The following is a 25,283-nucleotide window of genomic DNA, read 5'->3' as shown; positions in this document are numbered from 1 at the left end:
CAGGATACCCAAAAAGCCTAAAAAATATTTCGAGCGAAGAAATCAAAAATTACGAATTTGTTTAAAAAAAAAATGTTTGAACAATTTTTGACTATTAGTAACGTCTCTTTCAAGGGTCATTTTTTTAGTAAGATTATGAAGAAAAATCGAATGAGAATCATGTTCCTAGCGGGAGAGACGATACAGCCTGGATTAAAAAGTGTTTTACATCAATATGTACAATGTTTGATTGTTATAAACATGAGGATAATAAGCAATAAAAGAGGGCATTTATTATCTACTAGATGTAATTCAGATAATAATTGAACGACGTTCTGTAAATAACTGTTAGCTTATAAACAGTAAAACAGTTGGTGACCAAAACAATACATTAATATTACAATTTCTAATAATGATAATAATAACAATATCATCCTCTAATATTTTTAAAGAAGTTGCAAATAAATTAATCTCATGTGTTTGTTAAATACTTATCCTACAAATTCATTCACGTCATTCCAGCCTTTTCACTTTGGACTAATTCACTACGAACAAGAGGGAATTCGATTCGCCCTTAAAAAACTTTCTCTTCAATTAAAAATATATAAAGACGCGAGCAAAGGAATATTAGAGCGGTTACGTGAGAGACTGTTGATAACTAACCTTCCGGTGTGAGTGCCAGCATACAGAAAGGTTCTCCCCTAACGACAACCTCCTGCAGTATTATCCCGAATGAGTACACATCGCCGGGCTGAGTTCCTTTTTTCCTTAAACTACTGTGTCTTAATAATTCGGGAGAGGACCAGAGTAACTCTGAAAAAGAGAGAACGATATTATAAAATAATATGATTCTGGTAATGGTATGGTTCTTAAATACTTTTATCCACTTTTATTTTATTTATTTAATAGTTTCCATATTTTATGTTATCTGATAACGTCTCTACGAACCTCAAAATTTCGATCAATGGATATTTTAGAAAATGTACAGGTACAATGCATTTAATTCCAGAACTTCCAATAAAAAAAATGTCTCATTTTCTTCGAAAAAAAAGTATATGAAGAGTAGTTTTTTTAATTTAAAAGAAACCATTGGTTTAGTGGAATAAATTTAATATTAATAACATAACATATTTTAATTATTTATATCCTCAAACAATTTTATTATATTGATGGTAAATTTTGGTTATGGCATATCAAAAAAAAACATTTACATTTTGTATGAAGTATGTACATATTTTTGCCAGGAAAGGATGAGGGAAGGTTATTAGTTTAGGTTGGAAAAGCTATTATATAAAAATAATCAACAATAAAATAATTCCGCATTGCTGCACTGCACTGCTAGGCAATTTGTCAACAACTGAAATTTATGGGCCAATCGCCCAGTGCGGCTGTGTATGTGCGGCGTTTGCCCGCGCGCGCATTCTTCAACTGGTGTTATACATTTCTACCACCTGCACGTTTAGTTCGACCAGACTTGCATATGGGTATAGCTAAATAAATATAGAAACAAATTTTTCAAATATATGCCGAGTTGCCGTGTGCGACTGAACCTGATAAATACTGCCTAGCTCTTTAGTCTTCAATTGAAATCGGAAAGACTATAACAAGCTGTGATGATTATACACGTGTTCCTTGATAAAAATTAATAAAAAAAAGGTTAAAGGTCAATTTCGACCCCTTTATAAGACATAACGGCTCGAAGATGACCTGTTAACAATGGTTTTTCTAAACTAGTCGAAGTATCACTACCAAATCTGGTACACATCTTTGGCTATTAATAAAATTATTAATGAAATGGGTTACTTGGAGTTCACTTTTTCATACCCATTTTTGTATAAATATGTTGATTTTTTTTTCTTTCTCTTGGAAACTGTAAATATAAATCTCCCAGTATGCAGGAGTGATGGTAATTGATAAAACTGTTGTTCTTGAAAATATTTGCTAAAATACGTGGTTATAGAGTGAAATAAAAAAAATGCATTATTACCAAGGACAACTCATCAAAGCAAGCTAAATATGTGCTATCATACAATAAATATTCTGTTCCTTTTTACAAATTTTTTCTTTTTTTTATTTTTTAAATTCTACAACCTGTTTGAGGTGTTAAATAATCATTTTTAATTTTCTGAAGTATTTACTTGCCTGTGGAGATAGATGTTACAGCTAATGTGGTATTCTTGGCAGTAGTCGTCATATGATGACAAGCTTTATAATTTAACTCGAAACCATATATTTTATCAAAATTTTTTAAGAGCAACAATTATTTGAAATATCGTTAATTTTTTTATGTTAGAGAAAAAAAAATTATCTGTTTTCAAGAGACAAAAACATATTTCTTTTTGAAGATGGCTATGAAATATGGGTCGCATTTGTTCGCGAGTCCCTGTATATATAAGTCATCATATGCACCAAATTGTACTAGTTTGGAAGATATACAGGGTGTCCCTAAAATGGATGGACAACGCTTGACCACAGGTTCCTCCAAATTATTTGAAAAAAATAGGATATGTGTTCTATATTTAGAAGGCTATATCTCAGTAGGCGTGCACTTTTGTATATAGGTAAGTTAGGCTAAATAGTCTTATCTTAACTCATAACCCTTTTACCGATCGCGTTAAAATTTGGCACATTTATTTGGACTATTATGGCATATTACTTCTTAAATCCTGAGTCAAATCGATATACTCGGTGATAGTTTTCTTCGGTTACCTCTCCCTTTTAGCGGTCAAAACTTTTGAACTAGTCGTATTTTTTAAAACGGGCAGCAACATTGAAAAGGGCGCAAACCGAAACGTACAGACCTGCAAATAATGCAATTTTCCTCAAGAATGGCTTTCTGTAGGCGATTTTCTCAAGAGACAATATTTTTTTAAAATAAAACGACCTTTTCAATGTTGCTTTAAAAAAATACGGCCACTGTAAAAGTTTTGACCGCTAAAAGGGAAAGGTAACCGGTGAAAACTATTACCCAGTATATCGATTTGACTAAAGTTTTAAGAAATAATACGCCATAATAGTCCAAATGAATGTTCCAAATTTTAACGCGATCGGTAAACCAAAAATTTTTTATTTATCTTTTTTTTATAGATCGTATTTATCGTATGTATATTTATCGCGAATATGCAGTCGAACATTGTCGGTGAAATTTGCGGACATTATTTATACTTGTAACAAAAACTTCTGCAATTTTATTATAATAGTTATTGTCGGTTTATTGCATTTTTATTTTAAATTTCAGGAAGTAGTTACTCAAAACTGACTCGTTATTGAAATATGTAACTTCTTAGAAAGACTAACCAGAATTAAATACACTTATTCAATTCATGAAATATTCTGCGAAATTTTTGTGAGATTCTTTGACGTATCTCCCAGCATCTCTACTAATACCTGACCGATTTGTAGGTATATCAATGCAGCAAATTTTTAGCCAGATTTGTTAAGTTATTGTCCTACGTTTAAAAAATATTTAAATGTATAATGTTTTTTAAATATCAATACCCTGTATCTTGAAAACAAAGTATTCTACGGCCTCTATTTATATAAACATCTTATTTTATTTTGAGGTATTACTCGTATATCACTAGCTAAAACCAGCAACAGTAGGTTGTATCCGTTGGAGCAAAATATAGTCAATTCACCTATATAAAAAACTGCCTCAATACAAAATATGTACACATCATCAGTAGTTGCTTTAAAATTACTACAATTTCCGACAACCAGTGCAAATACAAAATTGAAAGAAAAGGCAAATACAGAGAAGTAATTTTAACTAATGAAAGAAATAAATTCCCCTCTAAAAATTACTAAATTAACATAAAAATGGCGTATTTGCTGAAAATGGACAACATTCGTTACTAGCAATGGTATAAAAAACATAGTTGAAAGCAAATCTGCTTCAACGTATCTACCTACAACTATATCGTACGCATATTGCGGATATGTTCATTTAAAACAGTAGTGATTATTGTTTATATGTATAGCGACCAAAGCAAACACAACTAGCATAGTCGTAACATCAATCGTTTTTAACTTGTATAATGAAGAGAGTTATAATGAAGATAGCAAATATAGTTAGCATGGCGCTCTGTGTGGCCTAACACAATGATTGTATTTTAGTTAGTCAGAGTATGCTAATTTAATTTATTGCTTTCGGAATAATCTCTATTTGCGATCTGGTATATTCAACAAATGCAAACAAATGTCACTGGCATGGAATAAAGTTTATATTGATCAAGAATAACTTTGTAGAGATAGTTCAACTTATTTTTTAAATAATATATTTTATAATTATCTCCCGTACTTTTAATTTATTTTAAACGTATTCAGCTAATTCAAATAAATTGAGAACTTTTTTAAAATCCTAACGAATAAGGTCAAACAATATTCTTTGATACTAAAAATTCAGGTATGCATAAGATATCATGCTCATGGACAGTAATATATCGTTTAGGCATATCATTTTTAATTTTTATTTTAGATAGTAGTTATTTGCTAGTATAACTCCATACTAGATAGAGCATGAACTACACAAGGTGTCCCACCGGGAATTGCGTAGATCGATATCTGGGAAAGTACCTACTACTCCGAAAAATTTGAAAATTTAGCAACATAGCAATGTCCCTGGGGGGGGGGGCGAACACAACTAAAATATCTAGAACTCTCCAGCACTTCCGGTTATACCGTTTCCGTAACTTCGTTATTTTAAATGGGACACCCTATATATTATTGCATTTTCGTATTCTACGTGAAATTTGAGGGTTACTTTATTGAATATTCCCTATACCTAGGAGTCATATATTTTGAGATATTAATTTTAAAGTAAAAATTTGACAGATGCAAGGTTCCGCGGAGATGATAGTAACTCTTTTCAGGAGCTTGATATCAAGCGAACTTTTGGTATCTGTAAAGGGCATAGGTAATTCTAAATTATGGTATACCAACAAATTAAGACATTTAATACTAGATGTTTCATTTTTGCTATTACATTTTGATAACTTTAATCACCTATAACTTTGTTAACATAAATGGAACACCCTATATTTTTTACCCTGTCTTATGCAGATTGAAATTTCCTTTCAAGTCATGTAAGTATTGTTGCCGTTACTACTTTTAGAGATATTTGCAATTTTCTATTTTTTGAGCAGTTTTCTCGTATCAGATCTGTTGTCAAATTGGTCAAGACCCGAAACACTCCAAAAACAATTGAAATAACATGATATTTGTCAAGTTAGTTGTCAAATTATTGTCGTGGCTGAATAGTTTTGCCGAAAATTTAAATAAAAATGCCTGATAGTTTAAATTATACTTATTATTTTAATTTGTTTGTTATTATGGAAAATGTGACAAAGTAATTTCAAGAACATGTAGAGAATCTGCTGTTTTTTTCCATAAATAATAAACAAATTAAAATAATCTTCATAAGTATAATTTAAACGATAACCAGGCATTTTTATTTAAATTTTCAGCAAAAACTATTACAGACATAACAATAATTTAACAACTAACTTGACAAATCTCAAATTATTTTAATTGTTTTGGAGTGTTTCTGGTCATGGCCAATTTGATAACAGGTCTGATACGAGAAAAAGTTTCCAAAAAATAGAAAATTGCAAATATCTCTAAAAGTAGCAACGGCAACCCTAACAATGCTTATATGGTTCGAAAGGAAGTATCAATCTGCATACGATAAAGTAGAAAAAATATAGGGTGTTCCATTTAAGTTAACAAAGTTACAACTGTTATCAAAATGTAACAGCAAAAATGAAACACCTAGTATTAAATGTTTTAATTTATTGGTATACCTTAATTTAGCGTTACCTATGCCCTTTACAGGTACCAAAAATCCACTTGATATCATGCTCCTGAAGAGTTACTAGCATCTCCGCGAACCCTTGCATCTGTCAAATTTTTTCTTTAAAAATTAATATCTCAAAATCTATAATTCCTAGATATAGGGAATATTTAATAAATTGACCCTAAAATTTCATGTAGAATTATAAAATGCAATAATATATATAGGGTGTTTCATTTAAAATAACGAAGTTGGTGTCGACTTCCGATATAACCGGAAGTGCTGGAGAGTTGTAGATATTTTAGTTGTGTTCGCCCCAGGGACATTGCCATTTGCCAAATTTTCAAATTTTTCGAAGCAGTACTTTCCTAGATATCGATCGACGCAGTTTCCGGTGGGAAACCCTGTATAGAATAGTTATTTTCCGCAATATGTCACTTGTCAATAAGTCAGATATACTTTGCATACCTTAATTTTTTGGTATCGTAACACATTATTTGACTTAATTTGATGGGATATATAGAAAATATTTTTTTTTTTATTATCTTAATCTCTTTCTATGGAATATGGTATTTTCTATGGAATACCTATTGCTTCCGTATCAGGAAAATTAGACGTTCTTTTGACGGTATAAGGTACCTGAAGCAAATAAAGCCCAGGAGGTAGTAAGGCCAACATTTAAAAGTTCTCGCTAAAATAATTTGATGATACGTACGTCACTCTTCGCGCACACATGCGTTTAGTTTAGTTAAGAGAAGTCTAATTTAGTTTTAGTCGAAGACAGAGAAATCTCATTTATTGTTTTTATAAAAAATGAATTAGGCTTTATTTTTTTGAACCAAAGAAAAAGTAATCTCATTTATTTTTTTTGTTACCGAAAGAAAATTATTTATTTTCTTAAGAGAATTTTTATTTACATAACTTTTATTTAGAGAGTACTTAACCAAACTTGTTGGGTAGCCTTTTTACATCCCCAGGAGTTAAAAGGCTCATGTTGATTATTATTAAGAGAAATGTGTAATAAAAGTTTTATATTTCTCTTTTTCTAAATTAAAGATGTTTCTAAGGAGAAAGGAAGACAAGTTGCGAAAAACTGCAAATTTAAAAGAGAGCATTATATATAATTTTAAAAATGTTACTAGAAAATCTAAATGTTCAACTATTTCTCTTGTAAAAATTGAATTTTTAACTCTTATAATAATTTAAACTTAGAGGTTTAACTAGATACTTCTCTTCTAAAAATCTCATGATAATAGTGCTAATTAATAAAGACTATTTTTTTATTAACATTTTTCAATAAATAGCATTTTCATTGGTAGTCCCTGTCTTTATAATCAATTTAAACTTTTATAATCTTTTCGAAAATACACAAGAAACACCATTCCTGAACAAATTACATATAATAAGAAAAAAAGCAGTGGATAGCTATTATTTGCTTACGGTCAGACTAAACGGAGCCCAAACTGCATATTAAATATGCGCTACTCCCACTCCGTCTTCCTCTGCTGCGCGACGGTAACCATAACCACCGCTGTAAACACTTTACAGATGTAGAGGCGAGCTACGAGCAGCTCACGTATTCAGAGTTTTTCAAACGTATTTTGCAAGTCCAGCTAAATTGACTGCACATTACAAATTTAACATTTAATTCTTAATGTGTTTGATAAGGCTTAATCTATTTAATTATCTAGATAATACTGTAAACTAAATTTTAAATTCATTTTTTTTACTATGAAAACTTCTAGAAGGGGCGGCGCCCCAGAGCCCCCCGCGTCGGCCGCCACTGTTTAAATCTCAAAGATTGTATATTTAAATCCTATAATAATGTACTTAGCTAATTAATAACAGCTACTTTTCGATTGAATGGGGATGTTTTCCAAAGAATTAAAAATATCTATATCGAAAATTACAACAAGTAGTTATAAGGAGAACTTACGAAAGTCTTATTACCCATTGTATTCAAAAATAAGAAACTATATAAAAAGTGTGGGATCTCCACAACTGAGACAGACTGGATGAAGAAGAAGACATAATGGTACTGCAGCAATGCTTATGCATTCCTCATAATCAATAGAATATAAGTATACAGTAATGAAATCATCCAATAAATGAATAAGAATACTAAGAAAATTCATACTTTCGTACTTATTCAATAAGTCCATATTTAAAAAGTGTTGGCGCACCAACACTCTGACGGCTTTCTGTAACAGCAGGACATTAACCTGAAATTGTTCAGCATAGATCATGTCAATTTGTGACCATATGATTTAATAAAAAAAGAAGAATATCCATTATGAGATGGACTTGTTACAAGAAGAAGAAGAAAGTTGTCGAAGTATTTGCTCGTGATTATCTAACATTTGTACAGTAAGAAATCATCGTCATCCTCATGAATATGGACAAGAATATTAAGAAATTTCGTATTTGTGCAGTATTTTTATTTATAACCAAACATGTAGGTAATGTTAATATTTCAAACTTACAGTAAGTTCTAAAGAAACAAATGCCACTTTTAACCAGCACGTAAATGTCAACATTCATTGAATAACGAAAATGTTTGTTTCAAAAAATATCTTATTGTACATTAAAATATTCTCAACAAATTTTTTTCATATTACCTAAGGATTATAAATTATTTTAATAAATTAATTCAATTGGTTATGAGCGGCAACAGAAATTGTTAATCCATGCTGAATATCCTGCGTACAAATGGTAATGTTTTTAGTATTGGAGTTTCGCCAGATATTTTTGTGACAATTTTAACCTAAGAATTTGTAGACTTGTCGACGTACCCTTCCACTACGGGGATTTCCATCCCCCTAGTCTCATTAACTGGAGAATGTCACCACCACTATTTACCAATAGTGTGGCTGCCGTTCTTCAGAAGCAGTGTCCCGTTTCACAATGCGGAAGCTTAGAAACACTGCAATTTTTTTGGGAAATTGACTTATCGAATTGTGGCCAAATGACTGACGAGTGATTATACCGAATCTTAATTGTAAAAAGAAGTTTTCATTTAGAACGTTCTAAACAAAGTGCAACATATGTTCTAATTAACGTTACCCATTCTTCATTACTCACTATAAATACTCTTGGCTGGTAGAGGTTTTTGATATTGGAATTTCGTTGTGAACAATTATTGTAAGTGCAACCTTTATAGGTAGCATATATTCAAAAATGCCGCAATGGAGAAAGTGCTTGACTTTTTGGATACATATCCTAAATTTTTTCAAAATAACTTAAAAAATTTGGAGATATCCACTTTATTTTTAATATTTAAAGTAGTACGCAACATGTAAATGGACCAAAGGGTTGACGGCTTTTTGATTTTGGCAATATCGCTAAAATATGTCAGCAAAATAGTTCCAGAAACAGCTTTCTGATCACCTTTTTGCGAACACCAACTCTTGAAAACATAATAAACTTTATCGTATCTTGCAGGACTCTTCTTAGGTAACAAATCTGTTTCCAAACTTTCCGCGATTTCTCTCGGTTGAGGACTACAAATAATTTCTTCTGAATTGTTAATTGTCTTCGAAAACACTTTTTTGACGACAATCTATCAAAAATGCAACTAATTTAATTAATATGCCATTATAAAATGCCAACTTGATTTTTTTATCTGAAAGCCGGTTATACAGGGATCTTACTTACTTAATTTCTCACATCATTATTTTTTTATAAAAATTAAGGATTTAGGGATTTTTCGTTATCAGTACCAGTCATGCAATGTTCGGTTGCCAAAGCTCGGCGGTCACGTGACTTGTAAACATTTATGAACGCTCCGTATTAATATCCCGTATTGTATCCTATTTAAGCGAGTTTTGTGTAGACTAATATGTAACCTTTTATTTAAAAATATATATGTAGTAGATAAATTTGCAACACGTGTTAGCACGTCACGTGCCTTAAGCTTTATTCCCAGGTAGAATGTCGTCCTAATAAGGCACATCAAGTAGGCGATAGCCTTCATTTATTATCACGTCAATTCAGGTTTGTAATATGATTAATAAGTGACAATATAATTAGCTTCTAATATCGTTAATTGCGGGTCTTATGTAGTAATAACTTAATTCCCCGTCAATTAATTTATCAACTGTTATCTATAATATTGATTGGCAGAGATGGAGACTAATAAGCGATGCAACCTTTGATATCATTTACCGATCAATTTACTTCGGCTATTAATTTCAGAAGTTTAATCGGCTCTCTCTCTCTGCATACACTAAGAGACTAGAGACTAGGAAAGCGATAAATTAACAATGTATAGGTAATTTTTTCTTATTTTATAAGAAAAAATGTACAAAAACTATACTATTTTTGAAAGATGAATTCAAAACCTAAAGGTGGTTTATATTTTAATTTTAACTAATATTTGATATATCTCTAGAGATTATGTTTTTTTTCCTTAAGATATAAATCCTAGACAAAGTTTAGTTTTAGTAGAAAGTAAATAGATATAGAGAATAAATAAACATATTTTGAGTGTAGGTAAGCAAAATATGTCATGTTTTAATTGTTACTCAATATCTACTGGCATAAAACATTGCTTGCTACCTACTGGCAGATAGCGACCTGTCAGTCTATAGGTACTATAAAAGCATGACTAGTGTTGCACTAGGCACAGCCACGTCCAGTATAAACCAGTCTATGTTTGGTAATCCTGCTGACGAATGGCCTTAGCTAAGACATTTAAGACTTTCACAAGCCGTGCTGTCACTTATCATATCATAATTTTTCGAGACGTTATGCTGTGGTCAATGTACCTGGTCGCCGTCAGTTATAGACTTACCATACACTTCCTTAACCTTAACTAGGAATCTGTCCTTGTTGTTCTAGGGCTAGGATCTGTGGCAGTGGATTCAGTATCAGAACCTTTAGACCCGGATGGAACCGCTCCTCACATTGCTGGATTCCTAGCTAAGCCTAAAGAAGCGCAATGTAAGTCTGTAATTGACGGTGACCAGGTACAAAGGCTAGGGCCTACCAATTCGAAAAACCATAATACTTCACGTAACTGACCTTCAATGTTTACTAGATATTATGAGTTTAGTTAAAGCTAGATGAAGCTGTAATTATTGCCCACAATATCATTAGTTTGTTAGGTACTAAACACATGTTTTGGACAAAATTTTAAACCAGAAACCACACTGTACTTTTCTGAAGATTTTCTTAACGTTTTTGGCGTTTTGAATCCATACCTAACTTTACAACTGCTCTATAATGTCAGGTTTTCTAGATATCCTAACCTAACAGTGCAGAGAACACGGTTTTTCGCAATATTATGAGGTAATTTTCTCCACGAACAACCTCCCTCTTCAAAGTCTCTTTGAATTGTGTCTTTCCTTTCCAAGAAATCGTTTGTTAAAATTAATTGGTTTGGCTTATTCCTCGATATTCGTAAATTAAGTAGCAGCAGGTCTCAAAAGGGGGGAAGAATCAAATTACAAACACCTAAATTTCCACATGTTCCTAAAGTTTTCGGAGTCGCTGATTACGAACCTGAAGTCAAAATTACAAAATTCAAAATGGCGGAATGAATATGGTAAGTCGAACATGGAGGATCCAATGTGGCGGAAGGAATTACAAAAATGTTGAAATTTAGAAATGAAAAATACCAAGAATTTCTCGAAGAAAATATGGGCACAAATTTTATTTAATGCAAAATTTTTATTTCACCAAGGCCTCCCAATTTTTTTTCACCCCTGACAAATTTTGGTTCATATGTAATCATTTTATTCGGCATGGTAAAAAAAGTAAAGTATCAATATAAATCTTAATTTATCTCGAATACCCGATCTACATTAATTTGTGACAACGTTTTTCTTATTTTGAGAAGTTCTATGAAGAGGTTCAGATTATGTACGGTTCTGTCTTAGGACTCTGTCCTTTTCAAAAAATTCTTTTGGTGAACAACAAAAAGAAAATATATCATTATATTTAGTATGATACTTCATTTATAATCAGTATCTTCCAATTAAATCAATAGTAACGGATACCAAAACAATATGCTATTTATCATTTAAACCAAAGTATTTTAATACAATTATTATTCAGATCGTATAAACCAAAGTCTATTTCATGGGCTATGTAAAGGTAATGAAGTATTATAGTGATTACTAAAGTATTTACCATAATCCTTAAAATAAGTCCAGAGTACATTAGCTTAGTGAACCATGTATGAGAAATCAGGTGTAGCATTATTGATTTATTATCCGTTCAGCTTTAAAATTTAAACCTGAACATTCTAGCATTAACACAAAATTTACTTGTCTATTCTATTAAACAGTAATTCAAGTGACATAATTAAATTTTGACTATTTATTCAGACAGACAGAAGACCCGAATTATATATACATGATGTTTTCTATAACACAAACTTCAGGAAATTTTTTCCTTGGTTATTTTAGACCAAAAAGCCTTAAAACTGTCGTTTTATTGACAAGAAATCGCACTTCTAGTAAGATAATGAGGTAGATCTATCCAGGAAGTGACGAAGCGTAACGCTAAACTAGAGCAACATCCTTTAATTTTTTGGATTGAGAAATTACGGAGAACGTGTAAGCATCAGAAAATGTTCTGTCCTGTTTTGTCCACCAATTTCTGTATATTCAACAGGTGTGCAAAATTCGGGAAACGTAAGATAAACATACTAGGTAAAAATGTGTTTTTTCTTTATTTTTAATGTATTGTCAGTTGTCTAATTAATCAAGTTGCCATGCTTCAAATAAATGTCATTTGTAATTTTGGTGTTACGAATTGTAACGAAAATTGTTTAAAGCAGGTATAGGTTTGATTTTTTACTATAATCATTTGAGAAATGGCTCAGCAATACTCATGTATTGAATACCGTGACATGCATTTTTGTTACGGACAAGCAAATGGTAATGGAGAACAAGCACGTCGGAATTACATAGACGCGTACCCTAATAGGCCCCATACACGATCCAACAATTTGCGCAAACTTTTGTTGTACAACATAAATGATGTACAACTTGTTGATTATATACACGATATGCTTATGCTTTATTGGAAATAGGCAATATTTTATATTTTTTTAAGCAGTTTGTTCGCGCTTGACTGGTATCGTTAATTTTGTTCTTAAATTAATTTTGTTCTTAAAAATGTATACAGAAGCCTGCACTTTTTAAATTTCGATTTTTATAAAATTCACTTTTAACTTTCCATAGTTCGGGTAAATCGCGATACATCTGTATAAATTCTCGCCAAAATTCTTTATTTCCTATCGTATATAAAGCCATTTTATTTATTTTTCAAAACCGCTCAAATAACTCTAGTTGTATGACACTATTCTTTTGTTACGTTGTACAACACCTTCAAACATCCACATACACGTTCAAACCTGTTTGAGTAAGTCACGCGTTGTACAAATAATTTCAAACAAGCTCGAATTTACTCAAACTGTTGCGCAACAGCTCCAATCAAGACATACATGATCAGAATGTTTACACAACGCCCTCTGTTGTGCAAATTGTTTGATCATGTATGGGGCCTATGATAGAAGAATACCACATACTTAGAAGTCTGGAAGAGCAAGGCTCTTAAATATGATAATTGTGACATGGGAAGACCAAGAACCATGAGAACTGCATAAAGAGAAGAAAGGACGCAGTAGAAATAAATTCCGTTATACCTGTAAGTACAAGAAGAATTAAAAGTTCCTGTTCACTTTTATAAGTTAAATTCCTAACTTTTTTCTTAGCTCCGCTGTGGCAATGTGCCAGTCCTGATATAGGAAGACAATAATTTATTAGTATGAATATTTAATAATGGATACTTGGCAAAATCTATTAAAAACATTTCTGTGAAAAAAGCTGTATGGAAAATGCGAGGCACCAGTTCTAATAATTAATTCTAGGTAATTAATTAATGAATTAACAAGATACAATTTAGTAGATTTATACATAAAAGGATAATAATACTGGAATTGTAAATTAAGGGATATAAGTAAGTATAAACAGTTCTAAGATGACAACTATAAAAGGAATACGCCGACATTAATATTTTAGCAAGAACAGATAAGGGATCATTACCACAATAATATTGGATATATAAACTTCTTTATAAGGGTTTATAAGGGTTGTAAAGAGGAAAAGGGATAGTCCATGTGTTGTGAGGAAATTCTACCAATAAGCTATCTAGAGAATGTGTACTTGGAGAGCGTTTGCTGTCGTGGTTCTGTCTGAGGGAAATCCCCTTTGGAGATTTCATTACTTATTTCGCTAAAATAGGTCGTTTGATGACTTAGATGAGACAATCACCCTAGTGGGGATGTGTAAAGGACCTGATATGACCTAGGTGTATATGGAATACGTTGAAAACCCCTTGGCTTCAAATCTTACTTCAATTTGTGAACTTCTCTATCCTTCCATAAAAGAGTAAGTCAGTTTCGTAACAATGGAAACAAAATAATGTATGCAGATATATGAATTTTTAATGTAATGACCAATAACTAGTTATAATAAGAATTTAATAATATAATTAATCGTAAGAAAAAAATCTAGTTAGCAGTCGTAAAGCAGTTTGAAATTACACCACAAAAATAAATTTAAACATTGGTCATATTAAACATTTCATTCGTATTAAAGTGTATGTAGAAACAAGAATGGTTAATAACGTTGAATTAAGTTGAACATAATTAAAATTTGCTGTGGTGAAGGAAGCAAACAAAAATCTTGTTTCGGTGCCCGAGAGCAAATTCTCAGTTTGTAAGAAAGAATTTATAAACGCTTCTTACTAATTAATTAACAAGGAGCAGTAGAAAAATTCCCAAAGGCGAGAAATAAAAGTCGTAATAATCATTCCTCAGCTTTTGGCAATTAACTTAAGTTTCTAGATTTGAGACTCCTATTTTGTAATACATGAATAATATATGAAATTGTTCATTTCTAGCATGACTGAGTAGATTAAATACATATTGTTGTACACTGAAAGAAAGAAATTAAAAGTTTTAATAAACAAATAAGTAACCTCTTTCGCTAAGGGATAAGCCAAGGAATACACTAAGAAAATAAATGTTTATAAACACAGACACAACACTAAATGTTGTCTCTAATCAATAATTCACATTTTTTTAATTCCCATTATCAAAACAAAAATGATTAAAAGAGGTAAATTCGATAAACTGAAAATTGCTGAAAATTGTGCAGTATTCTTTGTTCCCATGTAACTTTTGAAATAATTCTGGAAAACGATAAAATTGAAACTGAAAACATTAACAAAAAATAAAAATATAATACATTTCTTTTCGTGAAATTAATACACACTATTCCTGTCTAATTATTCAAAATATTATAAATAAAAAAATTTGTGACCAATTTTCTAAACTTCACAATTTGCATGTTTTTTTTTGTAGATGTAGTTGTCAGTCTATCTATTGTAAAATATTAATTAAAACAAAATTACATTTATATTATATAGGGTGTTCTGTAAATAATTACAAAATATTTAGGGGGTGATTCTACTTTTAAAAATATAACCCAGTTACTGTTGAAAATATAGTGAGGGTTGCTTTCGCCGTACAGCAAGAATAAAACGCTCTCTCAACGGTAATAATAAAGAATTTTATTGAAAACTAATATATAGAAAACTTGTATAGGAAAAGACATGTTGACGGGGTGAGTGTTCGTTGGAGAGTCCCTGTTTGTGGAGTCGGTCGTAGGTAGCCTGGTAGTCGCTGGCAGAAGTCCCTGGTCCTTGGCGCCACACTGCCGGGGTCGTCTTCCGGGAACCCCATGGTGCGTCCGGCGGCGTTATTGACGTTGTGCTTAAAAATGGGTCACTTGCGAACATGTGTACCCACAATAGTAATTCCTCCGAATTTTTTACAACTGCATAAATTTTTCTCAAAATTTAGAATTAGGCTCATCTTGCCCCCCACTACAAAACTTATATATGCGCTAGGTGTGCTTTTTGTTCTTAAGGGGTGAAAACCACCCCTTATTGGAAAAAAAAGAAAAAATATAAATTTAAGCATTTTATGTAATCAAATCTTTTTTATTTATGCAGTATGAGTAACATGAAACTTAATGTGTCCCAAATTTTCAACCCGGAAAAACCTTTAAAAACCACCCCTTTTTTTCAACTTGAAACGTTTTAATCATGCATTTTTATCAAATTAAAATTGATTTCTTGATTAAAAAATCTTTTTGATCAATTGCAACATTTCAACCCTTGAACAATACCCCTTCTTTCGAAAATAAAATGAAAAAATATTATTGAAAGAGTAGAAACATTTTAAATGTACATTCGTATTAAATAAACATTTATTCCCTTCTTATAAAATAATTTTTTATTGCAATTTTTCAACCCTTAAAAATTACCCCTTACATTTATATATACCTATACACACACAAAATTAAGATTATTTCCTTTTTAATAATAATAAATACAAAAATGTAAATGATTATTCGTCGTCACTGATATTCTCTTCACAATCATGCTCGTCCTCTTCGATGATTGGAGGAGAATTTAGGCAGTTGTCGACGGAGCATGTTCCACATGTCGAATTACGTATATCCACGTGTCGAAATACGTATATATACAAAAAAGATCTAAATGCTTAAAAATTCTTGTTTGACCTAAATTTTCCTAAAATTATCACCTATACACGTGTTTATTTTTTTGACGATAACTCTCTTACTTTTTAAGATTTTTAATCGCACAAAGGCTCATTTTGCAGGGAATTGTAAGGGCTACGTGAACTATTGAGTTGATCTTTTTAAGCCCTCCATTTTTAAGTTTGAAAAATTTAAAGGGCTAGAAAAGGGTGGTTCTATCATTCATATGATAAGTTAAAATGGCGATATCTCGATTAATATTAATTTTAGAGGAATAAAAAAATCTTCAGCAAAAATAAAGTTAAATTTTTTTACTATTGTATTTTTTTCGTACACCCTTTAATTTTCAAGTTACAGCGTAAAAATCGAATTATTTTCAAAAATTTGAAAAAGGACCTCGCACTTTTCTTATGGGAAGTGGATTTCGGCCAATTTTTTTGAAACTCCGCAGGTCGATAGTTCTTAACATGTAGGTCAAAAGTCTCAATGTGCACAAAGCCCCAAATCCACCCCTTCCCCCCCAAAAACTGCCTCCAAGTAGCGGGGGCGATTTAACTGATTTCTGCATGTAAAACAATTTATTTTTTTAATCAACCCAACAATGACCCCAAACAACCACATTTTTGATTAACAAACTGCCCCACTTGACCCCGNAAAACTTTTATTTGAAACTTTTTTCATAAAACGACAAGTAAACTCCCCGCTACTTGGAGGCAGTTTTTGAGGGGGAAGGGGTGGATTTGGGGCTTTATGCCCATTGAGACTTTTGATCTACATTTTAAGAACTATCAACCTGCGAAGTTTCAAAAAAATTGGCCGAAACTCACTTCCCATAAGAAAAGGGCGAGGTCCTTAACATTTTCAAAAATTAAGTTTTTTTCGAAATCATGCTTTGTAAGTTAGCCAAAAACCCAGAACATATTCTTAGAACATAAATGAAGAAATCTGTAAATGGATTGCATTTAATTTTAATTCTGTCGCCAAAGGCAGTGATTTGTTTATTAATTTTTTCTTAAAAGAAATGGAATTATCATGTTATCGATTCCTGCGGTTATTTTGGGCGTAAAAATTTCCACCCTCAAGAAGGGGTAGGCACCACCCCCAGGGCAAAAGCACATTTCGGCACTATATAAGTTTTGTTTCTTGAAGAATTCCCCACATTCATTCAAAATTTCACGTCAATCGGTTCAGTTATAAAAAATTCGCAGGTAAAAACCCTGAGTAACTGGACTAATAATGGGACAAGTTCTTCGACACTCGAAAGTTCACTGTTAACAAAAGAAAACAGCATTTTTTAGTATCACTCTAAAACTGTTTTTGTTTAATTCACTTTAATATATCTGTCAATACTGGGTATAATTTGCTTGGGGTTTCCACCCTATTGAATACTCCATAACATTTTTGTCGTCTGCCTAAAGCTGACTAACCTTAACTTTTTTTTAATGAAGGTAAATTTTTAAATATTTCTTTTTACGACATTCTGATATCTGCTGTGGTTTTTAAGTAATATGGGATATTTTTTAGTCTTAAATGCATTGAAATTCAACGTGTTCAAAAAAAACTAAAAAATACTGAAAACATCTTTGGAAACAATATATGTGGTAGGTACTCTTTCGAAACGCTTTAGAAAAAAAACTTCTTTTTTCTTATTTTATACATAAAATCGATGTTCAAATAATCAACTGCTAAATAAAAGGTCTCTCGCTAAAATAATTTTATAACGATGTTAAAAAATTTTGTTTCGTGGTGTCACATCCGGTTCGCTATATCTAAGCAGAAGTTGATTTTTGTGTATAGGTAAGTCAGTCTAAATCATCTTATTTTAGTGTACTTTGAAAACAGAAACTCAATTATTTTAACAGTTGCAACCCCAATAAGTATTTCTAGGTTTCTAACGCTATTCTGCCGTTACTGTTTATCTCAATAAACAACATCTGTATCGATTAAAACTAAAGTTTTGCGACCTACTTCCTCTAAATCCGCTATATAACTATTTGGTTTTCTGTATATCAAGGCAACAAAAGCAGGATAAATGAAGGAACCGACACCGACCCTTTAACCACTGAATTATGTCCTCAAAGAGTGGTCATTAAATGGCTTGTTTTTATACGGTTTACAAAGGAAATAAATTTATCTGCAGATAGAACTTAATACACTGGAAAATATGAAAAATCTAAAATAGAATCATATTAAATTCTCATATTAGATCCGATTTCCAGTATGAAATGTGGAAAAGGAGACAAGGCTGCAAATACAACATTTAATTTTATATTTTTGACATACATGTAAAAAATAGTTTATAATATTAAGTATGTATTATGTGATTTATTAGAACGTTTTCTTCATAATTCCCAATACTACACCTGTAAAGTAGTAGTCAGTTGATAGATCAAGGAAGATCACTCATCAATTATATGTCCCTGACACTATCATTTGTTTTGTAATTAAGGAAGTACCTACAGTTAAATTATTCAGCTAGCAAGTACGAACGTATTAGACTATATTGTGATGTAAAAATGTGTAACGACAGTTTTCACTACTCGAGAAATTAACGAGAATTAAACACGGTGTTGTGCAGGAAATCGTAAATGCATGTACAAGAGTATGTCCATAATAAAAATTGATAAAAGACATCCGTATACTGTAATAAAAAGTACGGTAAAATTCCTTGAACTTTCCACGAAAGGCACGAAAATGAGTAAGTTTTATTAAGCAACTGATCTAAAACATTACATTTTAAATTGAAAAATGCTCTACACAAATTATAGTACTACTTGAATCTTCCCTCAGTTGCTTAATAAAAGTTGTTCATTTTTGTGCCCTCTATCACCCTTTTCACGGAATGCACTTATTTCAAAAACACCATGTACTTTTTATAACAGTGTACTATCGTCGCACCGAAATTGTATCCTACAACGTACAGATTTTGAAAAACCTCGGTAATAGGCATGATGACAGTAACCAAGAATCACTAAAAATTATGGATTTATCTAATGAAATATGATTATAAAATGATTATAAAAAACGTATTTATTTTTATATTATGAGCGAGATTGATAATATTTTTAATAAAATAAAACTACAAAATACAGCAAACCGCCATGATAGGTTGAACATCAATCAGAGCGAATTACGTCACATCTACGTAAATGTAATTTTGTGTCATTTGTATCTACTTCGACAATATCCGGAGTATTTATCTTCGTCTAAATATTTTGTGTTACCAAAACCATAATCAGGAAACGTTAGCTACTTGAAAAGTTTCTAAAAAGAAAGAAACTAAAGCTCAACAACTGTGAGTTAATAAAATATCAAAAAGACTCTGTTTGTGATCAAAAGTTTATCCATGCATAAATTGGTGCTGAAATACAAAGAACAGTCCTGCGACACATTTTTGAAAATATTGGTATTGACTGATGAAGATGACATGAAAGTTTAAGAAGAGACGAGACCAACATCAAAGCTATTTTTGGCATGAGTTAAGATATGGCAGAGTGACTGCCTCACGAGCGTTTGAATTTAGTCGATGCAACACCAATGATCACGTTAATAATGGGAAGAAAAATCTCAGACGCATCAGCCATGAAACGCGATAGAATGTTGGAGGATGAAGTTAGGAAAACTGTAGGTATCAGGAGAAAAAATTTAAAAAATGTGGTATAATGCTTTGCAAAAACTATCCCACGATAGCAGGATCACCTGACGGAATCTGTGAAGACAGTATGTATGTATGTATGTATGTCGGAGGGGTGGTGGAATTGTCTTCCACCACGGCACTTAGGCCTTATTAGGCCCCTTGTACACCCTCCTTCATTACTCGAGTACTTTCCTTCAAACCATCTTATTTACTACACGGATGGCTTGGTGGCAAAGTCTCGTACAGTTTATGTATGATAACATGGTCTTGAGTTACAGAGAATTGTTGCTCTGCTCTCATTACCATTTATCGGGGACCACACGCGTGCGGCAAATGTTGGGCGACCCAGGTCTCTTGGTAGGCTGCCACAGCCACGTCCCCGAGCCTGCCTTAGGTCACCCATCCAAATTCCGGCCCACGTCCGTGATGCTTGACTCGGCAGATCGAAATCCGCCAGCCAATACACCCGGCTAGGCGGTCCCCCTGTGAATATGAAGACTTTTAAAAATGATGTGGCTACAAATATATTTAACAGGGCTTCAAAAGGGCTATTTCGGTGTAGCTGATTGCAACTACAGTTCAAATAAAAAGTAGAAATAATTAATGTTACATTTGATGACAACTATATATCAGATATTTTCTTAATGTTTTAATCTCTTCATGGAAAGATAATGTGTATCCATTATTATACCAAAGTACAATTTGAGGGTAAATAAAATGCACATACTATTATGGTAACTTTTTATTTTTATTTAGCTAATGAATCTTGCAACACAAAATATTATTACTGTTGACAAACATAGATGTGACGTCACGTAGACACCGGCGACCGTTTTTGTGTGAGTTATATATTTTTCTACTAAATCTTTTATTTTCTACAGAAATAAGATATTTTTTGGAAGTAGTAAATACTTCCGAACATCATAGAATACTTTTTCAAAATCTATCATCGCCATCGTGACTATTGTGTGAATGACTGTTAGAGTCTACAATTTATGGAATATTCTTTATTTACAAAAGAAGAAATTTGTAATACCGGAACTGGTAGTAGTATAGATAGGGAACAAAAAAAAAAAGTTTCTTTTTACCTTCAAGCACAACGCCAATTTCCTATAAATTTCTGGGCTGGCCATAAAATAGATTAATAACGGACAAAGTTTGAACATTTTTATTGATTAGTTTGTAAATGATATCTATAGATGTTGCATTCATTGAAGTCTCTTAAGTATGTTTATTTTATTTAATTTATATTCGTACTAAAGAACTTTTCTCAATGGTATATCCGTTTAATTTTTGCCATATTCAAAATAATCCCCACATAATGATAAGATCAATATTGCATTAACTGAGACTTAAAATCATGAAATTTATATATTAATTTTGTATATATGTATATACGGAAATATATTTCTCCCAAGTAGTGTAGAATAAAAAATGAAAGATAATATATGCAGAAAGTCCCGTGTCAACTTCTCAATATTTCCTTTAGAGACGCAAGTAATTGATAGTCTATAGGAATAAGTCTGCACTATATCAAGAGACGTAAAAAGCAGTTACCCTAATTTCTGCTGTGCTATATAATGTCTGTTGTTGTTGCCCAGGACCAAAACATTTCGGATTTGTTTACCAACTCATTGGTTCTGATAAACAACCTTAAAGCCCATTGACAATATAACTGACCTCACTACATGACCATTGATCACAAATAATTATTTATAGATACGATTAAATATGAACGCTCATATTTGGCGTTCAGTTCATTCTACAATCAGTCTCTTCGACTGCGGTCTTTGTATAGCCACAATCTTTGAATAGTGTGAGCAAAAATCGGTCACAGGAAAGTCATATTTGGCTATTGTTAAATATTATTCTGTATACCTGCACATCAGACCGATTAAATTAAAGCACAAATATTTTGCAACGTTAACATACACTTTGTACTACAACCCACTTCATCTTTAACAGCAAAAAGATAGCTTTTCCAATAACCACTCGCAGTCAAATATATTTTTTGTCAAATCAGACGAAATTTTAATGAAAATGTAGTAAAATCGTGTTTTGCCATACGAAAATAAAGAAAGAATTTTCACCTTCGTCGTCGACAAGTTGTTCATATAGAGAGTTCATTCTCCCACTGCTATACGTTCTATTTAAATATCGTGTACCCATATTTTTCTCTTTTTCATATTTTGCATATCTTCCTCATCCAAACATATTGCAATTACAGCTAAATCAATGTTCGAAAAGTCCTATTCTGGATACGATTCGCAACGGAAACTACCAAAATTCTTTAACAAGAGTGAATTGCGAAAGTTCTTTGATCTGAGATATAAATTGACTATGTCCTCTAGGTATTGGTGGTAGTATATAGTACGTGTCGATCATTCTGTGTTGCCCATCTATACAAAAATTGTTTGTGTTTTTAATGGACACGCTTTCCCAAGTTGCCTAGCACAGAGGCTAGCCCAAGGAAGTGAAAGACTGTAACAGACAGAGAGCAGGTACACAGGCCATGGAATAACCCAAAAACTATCGTAGTTGAAACATTAGCAAGGGCCGTGAATGCCTTAAAAAATTTTGAAATCATAGGGTTTGACATGAATTTTATAATATATTTGGACATGCCTGTTACTAGTAAAGATCGGCTGATATTAGTATAGAGTTTATATCAAACAAATGCATTATTCGCATGATATCTAGATTTTTCAATTATTAATATATAAAATGTCTGGGGACCGCCTAGCCGGGTGTCTTGGCCGGCGGATTTCGATCTGCCGAGACAAGCATCACGGACGTGGGTTGGAATTTGGATAGGTGATCTAAAGCAGACTCGGGGACGTGGCTGTGGCAGCCTACCAGAGACCTGAGTCGCCCAACATTTGCCGCACGCGTGTGGTTCCCGATAAATGGTAATGAGAACAGAGCAAGAAATATCTGTAACTCAAGATCATGCTATCATACATAAATGTTCGAGACTTTGCCACCAAGCCATCCGTGAAGTAAAATAGGATGGTTTAAAGAAAAGTACTCGAGTAATGAAGGAGGGTGTACAAGGGGCCTAATAAGGCCTAAGTGCCGCGGTGGAAGACAATTCCACCACCCCTCTGACATACATACATACATACATACATACATACATACATACATACATACATACATACATACATACATACATACATACATACATACATACATACATATAAAATGTCTCGATCAACTTCCTATTTTAGTTAAAAATATTTTTAGTTAAAAAGGTTGTTTATTTTAACTTGCGCTTTACCCTACTTTAATTTTTCAATGGAACATCCTGTATATTACCGCATTTTCAGATATTTAATTTAATTTTAGCATTACCTGTTTAGTACACATATCTCCTTTTCGAATTCAGTATCTTTATTAATTTTGAAAGATGGAAAAGAATGCAAATTCATGGTTCATATGGATTAAAATAACTCTTTTTACTGCTGAGACGTTGCATTACTGACATAGCCTAAGCTTTGATCTATTTGGAAAATCATAACTCACTCATTTCAAAGGAAACTCGATATTTTTTGTCCAATATTAATCTATTTCTACAATATAAAACTGTCAATTTTTAACTCTTCAGAGAAGGCCTGAAACTTTATTTTGATGGAAACCAATAGTATTCCTGCTATTAAATCCATTTTATGCTCTCTTGAAGAAAACGTCGTTGAAAGTCAGATTAATGTTGTCTCTGGTGTGTGATACATTTGTGAAACTTAAAGTTACATTTTATATCGTATTTAATGATCCCACTTAGCCCATACTGCTGTGGTCCTTTGTGCCAACAAATTGAAGCTATTAATCATCCCCCTGCTCCGGCAGCCACTAATTGTATCATAAATATATAACTAGTGAGTTTAATTTGCGATGTCAGGAAGCTCCTTTTGTTTCACGACACAACTCAATTACAGGAACACTTTTATTTTAACTTTATACTACAGCCACAAAGCTCTACTTAATCATAGGATATATACGTGTTGTAGAAATATCTACTGTAATATTTTGAGTCCTGTCCTCACGTCGCGTCGTTGCATGGCATCAGTATGTACAGGGTGGGCAAATAAGCGAGGTAAGCGGCTGTATCTCAGAAACTAGTGATTGTAGAGAGCTCCGGTAAAATATTTTATAGGTAAAGTGGGCAAGGGAAAATGCTGGAAATTATTTTCAAGTTTCCAAGATGGCCGCCAGTGGGCGTTTCCACCATATTGAATTACATAAAGTTACGTTTCTCACGATTTTCCCCAATGAATGTAACAAAAAAGTATTTGCGTTTTAATGTTAACTTAAAGTCGAACATTTTTTGTAAAAACAATTTTTCTCTATCTTTCGAAATAAAGTGGTGGGGGGTATTTGAATGTTGTTTGAAATAAATGCCTGTAACTTCGAAACGGCTTAATGGATTTGGATAAATTTGGTATCATTGAAAAGAGCATTTCTTGGGCTTTTAGGTTTCTCGTAATCATGACAGTTGCGACCTACACGGCCGCCGATAGAGGGCGTTATTCGATATTATAACCAAAATATTGGATTTTCTCAAAAAATTTAAATGCGATGATATGACTTTTTTTAGACTAGAAAATAGACAAATGACCAACCAATAAGCCTGCGCAAACCGCATCTTAATATCTTTTTCCTAACTCAAATTATTTAAAAAAATACTAAACCAGGAAAATTCATATATCCCCATTTAAAAATGCATCGGTTGCTTTCGATAAGAAGGCAAGTAGTAGGCCATGGACACGACAATCGCCTAACAAAAATATTGCCAAGTAACGTCAAACTTTTGTCACACGCAGCCTAATATTGTTGATTGCGTATAATTTGAGTACTTTTTAATCAAAATGCCTCTCACAAATAATGAAGCCGTTGACATGATTGCGATTTATTTCGAGTGTTTTCAAAATGCAGCTATAGCTGCAAGACAGTACGCGGCACGGTATCCAGATCGCCGTCATTACGGGAGAAGAATGTTTCCGCGCTTGGTACAGCGATTACGCGATACTGGAAGTTTTCGTCGTCCTAAACGTCGCAGGCGTCGCAATGGAAGGACCGAAGAAAACATTATCAATGTCTTGGCTTACATAGAATTTGATAGACATGTAGGAACTAGAACATTGTCTCTAGACTTGGGAATAGCACGAACAACTGTTAGAAATATTTTGAAAGATTATAGGTAAATAATTTTATCTTATTCCAAGTATCTTAGCACATACTCTCAAATACACAATTCAGTGTTATTCTGATTATATTATTTTTACGCATATGTTGTTTT

The 25,283-nt window shown here is 32.4% G+C and overlaps 1 protein-coding gene across 1 annotated transcript in view; it reads right to left on the bottom strand.

Moving 5' to 3' along the window:
- Positions 1-642: 642 nt before the first annotated feature.
- Positions 643-25,283, bottom strand: part of LOC111691526 — a gene marked incomplete at its 3' end in the record, with an annotated part of 336,616 nt that continues 311,975 nt past the window's right edge. Inside the window, exon 9 of the mRNA XM_023454534.1 lies at positions 643-792. Within this exon, the coding sequence (XP_023310302.1) occupies positions 643-792 (150 nt within the window). The remainder of the gene's footprint in view (positions 793-25,283) is intronic.

Source organism: Anoplophora glabripennis, unplaced genomic scaffold (genome assembly GCF_000390285.2).
Source record: "Anoplophora glabripennis isolate ALB-LARVAE unplaced genomic scaffold, Agla_2.0 scaffold301, whole genome shotgun sequence".
Lineage (NCBI taxonomy): Eukaryota > Metazoa > Arthropoda > Insecta > Coleoptera > Cerambycidae > Anoplophora > Anoplophora glabripennis.
The sequence above is the reverse complement of the archived record's forward strand: the minus strand, read 5'-3'. Positions and strand labels throughout refer to the sequence as shown.